The 10,050-nt window shown below is 53.1% G+C and overlaps 1 protein-coding gene across 1 annotated transcript; it reads right to left on the bottom strand.

The window, feature by feature from the left end:
• Positions 1 to 428: 428 nt before the first annotated feature.
• On the bottom strand, positions 429 to 3,867 carry FOXI3 (forkhead box I3; the record flags this gene model as incomplete). Its single annotated transcript, XM_082758592.1, has 2 exons — positions 429 to 1,018; positions 3,153 to 3,867. 2 exons carry the CDS (start codon positions 3,865 to 3,867, stop codon positions 429 to 431), a joined length of 1,305 nt encoding a protein of 434 aa, XP_082614718.1.
• Positions 3,868 to 10,050: the final 6,183 nt, after the last annotated feature.

Here is a 10,050-nt window from a genome sequence, read left to right on the forward strand (position 1 = left end):
AGGCACTTCATAAGAAATCTCTTCATTTTTTTTTTCCTGTTCTCTTCTAAGACTCACTGGATGTCTACTGGGTTCTTGCTGATATCGTTTAATGGTTATAGTTTTTCAGCTTCTTATTCTACATTCAGGATTCGAAACCTCAGAAAACTTGAATTCAGTTCACTTTCATCTGCAGAGCTCAGACGGCAAGCCATCTAAAGCACCTAACGTTTTCCAGGATGGAGAAAAGACTTTGCATCTGCCTTCTGCTGGTGTTCGTGGGGCGTTCTGGTTTTAAAAGGTGAGAAGCTCTGTCTTCCTGGGAGAACTCCCGGGAAGTGTCCACATTGAAATGCTGTTTGCCAAAAGCATACGGTCCTCCGTGCTGCCAAACACGCCTGCATCTCCCGTTCCCTTTGCAGCGCTCGCCGGCTGCCTGCCCCAGCGCCCTACACCTCTGTTCCATCCCGGGTGTAGATGAGGCTGTTAACCGTGAAGTTGTAGTAGTGGTTGTACTGGGCTCCCTGGCTGCCGCTGCTGGGGTGGAAGGAGCTGTAGTAGGCAGGGGAAGGTCCTGCAACTCGCTGCAACTGTTCTGGCGAAGGTACCTCCTGAGAAGAGCTGCTGGAAGGGGTGAAAGTGCCACTGCTCAGCTGTCCAGCAGAGAAGTTCCTGTGATGCAGGTCACTGCTCAGCCCCCCTGTCAGCCGGCCGCCTCCGCCGCTCAGGGAGCTCATGCCGCTGAAGAAGGTGCTGAGGCAGCTGGGGGTGGATGAAATGATACCGGAGGGAGAGGAGCTTTTCGGATGGTCCCTGGCGGAAGGCGAAGGGTCCAGCTCCGGGGGTGGGCTGGTTCCACACGGTTTGCCTCCAGCTGCAATGGGTCGTTCTTCCTCTGTTTTCAGGGCCCCGAGAGAGGAGGCTGCAGACGCGCTCGCAGGGGTGTTGGGCTCCGAGCGCCGCTTGCGTTTGCGGCGGAAGTTCCCGTTGTCAAACATCTTCTCGCAGTTGGGATCTAAGGTCCAATAGTTTCCTTTCCCTGGTGGGAAACAGGAGAAAGAAGAGAGAAAGTCAGCCTCTGTGACAGCGAGCCCTGCTGCAGAAAGATAAGCAACATTTGTGCTCTGCCCCATCAGCACAGCACCCGCACCTCTCGTACAATTTTCTTCCTCTGCCTGTTGTCCAGTACAAGAACACAAATCCTGGCCCCAAGACATTATCACCTTCCTATGTCCCCTTCTGATGTCCACAAGAACCTTAATGCCACACGGAAAAGAACCTCCCCACCACTGAGATGCCTCAACCTCCCTGGAGGATCCCCACCTCTACCTCAGACCTGGCTGAAGGGAACGCAAAGCGGGGCTCCGGCTGCCTCACAGCAAACAGGGGCACCCACATCTCGGCCATGGCTGATGGAGTGGAGACCCTGCCACAGCTCTTCTCAGAAGAGCTGCTGGAAGGTGGGCCTGCAGATCCAGGTACACCAAGGGGCCAGCAAGGCCAGCAGCGCTGCGCAGCGCTGCAGACAAGGTGCCGTGTCACTTTGAGGTGCCATTAGCTGTCCCCACACGCTTCTTGCCTATGGCTGATGAGAGCAGCGACCCCACAGCATCCCCCCGGAGACCCCAGCCCTACATGTCCCCTCCCTGCCCGGCTTCACCGGCACCGTGGCAGCACACCAGGGCGCTACGCCCACTCCTGGGCACCGGCTGTGCCCCGGGGCCAGGCCGGCGAGCGCGGGGCAGGGAGGGGAGCCGTGAATCACGGCCGAAGGATCCGAGCCTTGCACAACCGGCACTCCTGGCCTCAGCCCACCCGGCCTGCCCAGACAGGGGGACGGAGGGCTGGGGCCAGCCGTCACCTCCAGAGGGGACAGCGGCAGGGGTGAAAAGGGTGAAAGGAGCCCCATGTCCTCTAAAGGGAGCAAGGCAGGGGGAGGTCTCCTCATGGAGACCAGGCTTGAGGGGCTGAGGGCACCCGGTCTGCTCACAGGGCTGTCCCGGAGGAGTACAAGGAAGCCTGGTCTCCTCAGAGCAGGGCTTGAGGGGACAAGAGAGCCCTGAGGGGACAGAAGAGCCTGGTCTCCTCACAGTGCTGGGCTTGAGAGGACAAGGGAGCCCTGAGGGGACAAGGGAGCTTCGTCTCCTCACAGCACTGAGCTTGAAGGGGTCGGGGGAGCTCAATCTCCTCACAGCACTGACTGTGAGGGGACATGAGAGCCTGGTCTCCTCAATGCTGGGCTTGAGGAGACAAGGGAGTCCAGAAGGGACAAGAAAGCCCTGAAGGGACAAGGGAGCCCTGAGGGGACGAGATCCTGGTCTCCTCACAGTACCCACTGTATGGGGACGAGGGAACCTGGTCTCCTCAGTGCTGGGCTTGAGGAGACAAGAGAGCCCTGAGGGGACCAGGCAGCCTGGTCTCCTTACAGCACCAACCATGAGGGGACATGGGAGCCCTGAGGGGACAAGGGAGTCCTTAGGGGACAAGGGAGCCCCGAGGGGACAAGGGAACCCTTAGGGGACAAGAAAGCCTGGTCTCCTCACAGCGCTGATCATGAGGGGACAGGGGAGCCCTGAGGGGACAAGAGAGGTTGGTCTCCTCAGTGCAGGCTGTGAGGGGACAGGGGAACCTCTCAGTGCTGGGCTTGAGGGGACAAGGGAAACCTGAGGGGACACAAGGGAGCCCTGAGGGGACAGGAGAGCTCTGAGCGGACAAGACAGCCTGGTCCCTTCACAGCGCCGACCATGAAGGGACGAGGGAACCTGTTCTCCTCAGTGCTGGGCTTGAGGGGACAAGAGAGCCCTGAGGGGACACGCAAAACTGGTGTCATCGGTGTCAGCCCTGATGGACAAGAGAGCCCTGAAGGGGACAAGGGAACCCTAAAGAGGGGACGCGGGAGCCCTGAAGGGGACGAGGGAGCCCTGAAGGGGACACGGGAGCCCTGAAGGGGTCAAGGGAGCCCTGAGTGGACACGGGAGCCCTGAGTGAACACGGGAGCCCTGAAGGGGACACGGGAGCCCTGAAGGGGTCAAGGGAGCCCTGAGTGGACACGGGAGCCCTGAGTGAACACGGGAGCCCTGAAGGGGACACGGAGCCCGGTCCCCTCTCCCCGGGGACCCCAGGGGGGAACTCTGCGCCCTCCGCCCGCCCCCCACCGCCGCGCCCGGCCTCACCGGGGTCGTCCTCGTCGCGGGGCACCTTTCGGAAGCAGTCATTGAGGCTGAGGTTGTGGCGGATGCTGTTCTGCCAGCCCGCCTTGCTGCGCTTGTAGAAGGGGAAGTTCTCGGCCACGTACTGGTAGATGTGGCTGAGGGTCAGCTTCCTCTCGGGGGCGCTCTGGATGGCCATGGCGATCAGCGCCGAGTAGGAATAAGGCGGCCTCACCAGCTTCAGCAGCTCCTCCTGGCTGGCCAGGCTCAGCCAGCTCAGCTCCGCGCCGCCCGCCGACGGCGACCCGGGGGCCGGGGGGGAGCCCACCAGCTGCCCGCCCCTCGAGCAGCCGTACGAGCCCGGCGGCAAGAAAGGAGCCGCGGCTGCTGCTGCTGCAGCCGCTGCGGAGCCCGGCGGGGGGCCCTGCAGGTAGGGAGCGGGGCTGTTCATGCCCCACAGGTAGCCGGCGTTAGCGGGAGCCCCGTAATCCCCCAGCCCGTAGCCGCCCGCCCGCTGCCCCGACGAGGCGGCGGCGGCGGCGGCGGCGGCCGCGGCGGCGGCGGCGGCGGCGGCGGCGCCGGGCGGGTGGAGGCTGGGCTGGGGGTAGACGCTGAAGTTTTCTCCGCAGTACACCGCCATCTCGGGGGCTTCCTGAGCGCTGCGGGGTTGAGGGGGCACCGGGGCGGCTGCCGGCGCCGAGGGTCTGGGCTGCGCCTGCTGCAACTCACCGGCGCTCATAATCCCTGGCCATGCAGGGCCGGCCGGAGCTTTCTTTCTCTCCCTCCCCCCCCCCCCGAAAAAAAAAAAAATCTCGGCTCTTCCTTCTTCTTCTGGCCTGGACCCACCGCCCTCCCCCCCCACCTTCTCGACAAAAAAAAAAAAAAAATTAAAATATATATATATAATAATAATAAAAATCCCAAAGGGGGGTTGCGGAGCGCCTTGCCTTATAGGCGCTGCCCGTGTGCCCGGCCTCCCCGCCCGCGGCCGCGGGGCGCAGCCAGTAGCGCGGCTCCGGAGGCGGAGGGGGGCAAGGCCGGGCCCCAAAAGCGGCCATGGGGGAGGGACCCGGCTGGGCAGGGGTGGGGGGAGCTGTGGGGTTTGGCCCCCGGAGGGATCCCTCCCCTCCCGGCCCCGCCGCCCCCTCCCCGGGGTCTCCGCGCCGAGCCCCCGCACCCCCCGGGGGCGATCGTCCCTGAGCCCTCCGGTCCCAAAACGGGGGTTTTGGGGGGGATCGGCACCGCCGGGGGTGCCCCGACGGGTGTGGGAAGGGTGAAAATCGCTTCAAATCCTCATTTAGCCGGCGCTGAGATCGCGCCTAATTGAGCTTTAGGAGAAGGAATTGCCCGAAATGAAGCAAACAAACAAACAAACAGCATCCAGCGCTCGTACCGCGGGAGGAAAGGGCTAATAAAAGTTGATTTTCGCCTATCTGCGTGCAGGGGGGGATTTTAGGGAAAGTGGGTCCTTTTGAAGGGGGAAGCCCTTGGGATTCACGGGGTCCGGCACCGCGGGGTTTATAGGGGAAGCTGCGGGGATGCGAAGCCCCTCTCGTCCGGGACAAACACCAGAAGCACACGGAGAGACGCAAAAAACTACGGCCGATGGTGCAGGAGAGTTTAGAGAGCCTTTGTCAGTCCCTTTGGAGATGTAAATCCCCGGGACTTAAATAAGATTGTTATTCAATTCCGTTTTCTGCTGATAAAAATGGGTAAAAATCCCCTTCCCAGGTACAAGTGCGAAGCCCCCGGGCTGCCAGCACCGGGTGCCTTGATGTGACATCGGGGCTTGGGGAAGAGAAGACTGTTTGGAGAAAGTCCCCTCGTTTTATTTCTTCGATAAAACAGTTTAAAAAACACATGTAAAACCCTGAAGCTGGACCGGGGCAGCTTTCCGGGGCTCGCTCAAATCACCAATATTCATTCCTTGTGTGGTCTAAGCAGGGATGTAACGATGGGAGGATTTTTGTCATTTTATTTCGTTTTGAAACTAGTGGACAAGTTTGGGGACGGAGGAAAACTTAAAAGTGAGCATGACAAAGAAATATGATTTTGGGTTTCCTCCTTTAATCATAAAGGGAGGGTTTTTGTTGTTGTTTTTCTATAGTTATTTTGTTTCTTTCTGTCTTCAACTATTACTGACAATTTTATTTTGTATCTCTTTGGGAAAGACGTTGCCATCCGTCTGTGTGTGCGTGTATCTGGGTAGCGAGAGCAGCAGGAGAAAATGTCACATCATGTTTTGCAAGGTGTCTTTTCCCTTCTCTGCTTCCTTGCCTGTAAACATTTATTATTTCTAACAGCTCCGCAGCGTGTTGGAGAAGGGTCGCGCTGGAAAATGCTCATTTGCAGCTTGACCGGACAGCGGGCATCCAAAGCAAGAAGTTTATCGGCAACTCACAGGTAGAAAGGGCATCTGAAGGACAAGAAGCAGGTAGATCTTTAAGCACGACTTTCCTCTCAGAAAAAAAGAAGAGCTAAGCTGAAAATATTATTCTCTAAAATTACAAAAAAAAAAAAAAAAAAAAAAAAAAATCAGCGTTTATCCGTTCACTTAAAAAGCCTGCAATCGGTGAGGGAGGGAGAGGAGCCGGAGCGGTATCGCCGTATCACTCGAAATTGGGGTTTTTGCTTCAGGGATTTGATGGATTTGGGCAAAGGCAGAGCCATCTAGAGGAGCAGCCTGGCTATTGCGAGGCGGGGAGGCAGTTTCCCTCAGAGGCATGGTATGCTGCCTTCGAGTTTTCTTTAGTTGATTCCTCTGCTTCCAACAAAGGAAATGGGTGAGAAAATAATGCTGAATTAGCTCTAATAAAAATGCGTGTCCTCAGAAAACTCCAGCATGCTTTCCCAAACACTAGGGAATATGAAACAAAAATAGCTTTGGAGAGGTTATTACATAGCCAGGATGGCATGGATATGCAAACCAACACTTAATTTTAACAAGTGGAGCTTTGATGGTGTGATGGTTTTGAAAATGTTTAATTTTCTTAATGCGTTTATCCTGTGAGTAGCACACAGCCTTGCCTCAATACATCGCCGGCTCTCAGTACAAACCTGTTGCTGTTCCCTTTTGCCAAGGCACGAGGAAAGCAATGTTAGGAGAGCTCTGCCTCTGTGCTTTCCAAACAGTGCTTTTTTCCAGAGAGGTCTGGGCGACGTCTGCCTTTTAGAGACACGCGGAGAAGCTGGCAAGCGAGGTGCCGAAACACAAAACTGAAATCATTTCCAAGGTAAGAGGCTGAGGCTACTGTCCATCACTGCGAGCAGACTCGGAGCTGGGCTTGAGCAATGCTGTGAAATTCCTCTGTTATTACTGACTCACTGGGACATTCGTTAGCATTGGCATTGCGAGCATGGCAGCAAGGTCCACGGGGCCGAGGGGCTCATGGCATGTGGGAGTCGGGGCTGGAGCATATCCCCAGCCAGCTGCGATTACGTGCAAACCTCCCCAGCGAGCTGCCTTTGAAAAGGTTTCAAGGCTTCCTGAGGAAAAGTGCTGCGGGAGAGTGAGGTCCTCCCCGTCCTGGTGTTGTGCTAGCGACACCGCCAGCTTTGGGGTGTGCTGGTCCTTTTCTTTCCTGCGGCCAGCGCTTTTCTCCCTGGTGTAAGACACTGTCTTTGCCTCTAAGGCCCTATCCTCTGAACCTATCCTCCGAACATGTAGGTACAGGCTTAGCAGTGCTGCTGTGAATCTCAGGTGCGTACAGCTGAACGCGGAAACCTGAAAACGCTTCAGACCTGAGCACCCAGCCTCGCAGCAGGAACGGATACCTGCACCCAGCGGGGTTTCTCTCCGTTTTTCAAGGATGCTGAGGTCTAGCCACAGTGATGGTGGTAGAGGAGTGAGACCCAACAGCCCATAAGGGTGCTGTTGGCTTTTCTTGGCTTTTCTCGTAGGACAGACCAGAATCTCTTCAATGGCTCCGAATTGCTGCAGTGAAGCAGGAACCACAGGTTTGGTTTGTTTTGGCTGCATTTGCAATATAAGTCTCACTTTCTCCCTAGGGCTGACAAGAGGCAAGGCAGTAGCTCTGTGGCCCAGATATAAAAGAACCCTTCATGTGCAGATTGTATCTCTCCAGAGACACCAACAAAATCGGGAATACAGGGACAATATGGGAGAATTATCTTTTCTCTTGCAGCGGTCCAGGATGGTGGTTCCCCTTTATTTCTTCAAGAATATCAGCAAGGGGTTGAGAACAGCTCAAATAAAATTTAAGGCCATGCATAGTACCACTTCCTTATTTACAGCTAAGCCTGTCCCTTCCCAGGCTTTGTACTTTACATCCATTAATCTGCTCTATGAAAATCTCTTTTTTTTTTTTTTTTCCACTCACCCTCTGATTTGTTCCATAAATGGGGAAGGGAGAGAGAATATCTGATGGTGGGCAATAGATGTTTCGCTGCAGTGATTCTGGGAAGGGTGTTCTGTGTACGTGTATACAGGTTGGAGTAATTTTTATCCCTTACCTAAGGAGAATAACGCATATTCCTCCCTCCCTGTATCTAGTCATCTATTGGACTGAAGTTCTGGCGATCAAATTTTGCCAATTTACCTTGTGATAAGATCAGAGGCTTTCAACCTTTCTTGATTTTTCAGACCCTACAACATTTCCTGGGGAGGTGTCCTCATTCCACGATTTTCAGGCTACCGACAACAGGCTTGGTTGGGTTTTGTTTCTGGTTGCTGCTCACGGTCTCCTTAAAAGCAGTGCAGGCTGCCGACTGAGAGCCGGTGAGAGATGGTTGGCATTTTGGAACAGCAAATATTTTCTCGGTGTGTTTATATGGCCCTGAGTGTGATGGAGCCCGCGGAGTCTGCCATAAAGCAAGGGATAAATCATAATTTATTGCAAGCTGCAGTTACTCAACCTCTTTAGGCTGTCTTGGGTGAACCCCATCGCTGAAAGGAGCAGGTCTGCTCTGCGTCCACTCCTGGCTGCTGCTTCTGCCTGCTGAGCATGCAGAAGTGTTTCTGTGGGGCACAGAAACTGAGCCAGGACTAAAGAAACACCTTTTCCCAGATTTTTTTATTTTTATTTTTTTCCTTTTTCACCCCTACCATGTTCGTTTTAGCCGGGGCCACTGCCCTGATGCAGTTCACTACTTGGCCAAAGAAATTCAGAACAAGGAGAAGTGGAATTGCATCCCCTGGCGCTGGGGTTGCTTCAGCCTGGGGCTTGAGCCCTCCCGACCCTAAAAGCCAGGCAGAAACCTGGCTTTCTGCCTCCCCTGCGACTTTCTTCCCTCTCTGCAGTCAGTGGGTGACTTTCAGATTCAAATCAACCTAGCCCCTTTCTGAATAGGAGCTTGTTAGCGACTGATTAGCCAAAGTTTTGATAAAAGCTTCTTTGTTTGTAACCTCTGTAAACTACTGGTAGCTGTACTCATAATAAAAGTGGGATTAAATAGACACCTTGGGAGTGAGGCAAGCGGGAATCGCAGGGTTTGGGGGAACAAGGGGATGGGGTCAGGTTTCAGCAGCTCTGTGTGTCACAAACCAGACTGGGAGCAAAGCCTGACTTTTTGGGTTTGAGTTTGTGAGAGAAGAAGGAGAGGAGGTGGGAGACAGCGAGAAGTCAGCTGCTTGCAGCTGGATCAAGCACACGCTTTAGGGATTAGGAACATGTCTGCAGAAGCTCTCAGCACTCTGAATTCCTCCTGCCGGCTCGAAGAGCAGCCTCTTTTCAGGCTGAAGAGTCATAAAAAGTATTTGAAAATCCCCACTCCGATCCCACAAACAATCTCTCCTCATTTTATTTTTGCAACAGTTAAAAGATCTTCCTGACAGCGAGGTGTGACTAACCTGGCAGTATCAGATCGTGTCTTTTCTGGGAGCAGTGGATCCTGTTTAAAGATGGAACCTGACCCGGACTGAAATAAAGCAATGTATTTGTATTTTCCATGTTCTTGTTTTTATTAATATGGTATATCACAATGGGATATTTGAAATGGAGCGTGGTGCTCTGTGCTGGTCGCTCTATACTGATGACTCTTGTACAATAAGGTGAAGGCCAACATTTTTTTAATCCATCTGAACAGGCCACCTCTGCCCTGGAATGAGTAATGGAAGCAGAAGAAAGTAAAGATAAATTTCTGGTCGGCTAAGGTAAAAATAATCGAAACTGTTAGTAGATAAAGGCCACCACCACCAGCACCACAAGGAAATGGTGGAGTATTAAATTAATATTTCTTTTCCATGTTTGTTTGGGGGAGAAAATCAGATAGTGTATTAGTATCAAGTTCTGGTGAAAGAACATTTTGGGCTCCATTAATAACTAGAGATGATGTTAAAAAGCAACCGCAGAAGTGAAATATTTTATAATTAGCCAGTCCAGGTAATTTATAGCCAAGAGTTTCATAACTCTTGGAACCCGAACATGTTGGAATATAAATGCTGATTTTTCATTTTGGGACAGTGAAAAGATTTTAGAGGACTACGAAAACTGATATCTGCTTGCTATTTAAAAGGGGCTGGGAAAATGATGTGGGTAATATGGGGACTGTTAGCCTGTCACAGGCAAGAAATAATGGACACATCACTTGGTGAATGATTTATTAAAAGGAAAGCATAAAATTGATGCAAATGAGTGTGCATATATAGAAAACAAGCCTTGTCAAATCAAATTGCTGTTGTTCTCCAGTAAGAGTAAGCAACTTGATGTCACTGATTTTTGGAAGTGTTTGGTTGATACTACATTGGAGGTGGATTAGAAAAAAAAAAATAAAAAAAATGTTAAGTGCAAATTAAGTGGGTCTAACTGGTTAAAGAGATATCTCAGAATGTCACTGTGAAAAATGAAGCCTTGAGTCTATTTGCAGGGAAACCCTGTGGAAACTGGTTCATTATTCTGTCATTGATTTGGGGGGAAACTAAAGAATCACTGTCAACTGAATTTGTAGGAATCTAAAACTGGGA

The sequence above is a fragment of the Aythya marila genome (genome assembly GCF_965140915.1).
Source record: "Aythya marila genome assembly, chromosome: 4".
NCBI lineage: Eukaryota > Metazoa > Chordata > Aves > Anseriformes > Anatidae > Aythya > Aythya marila.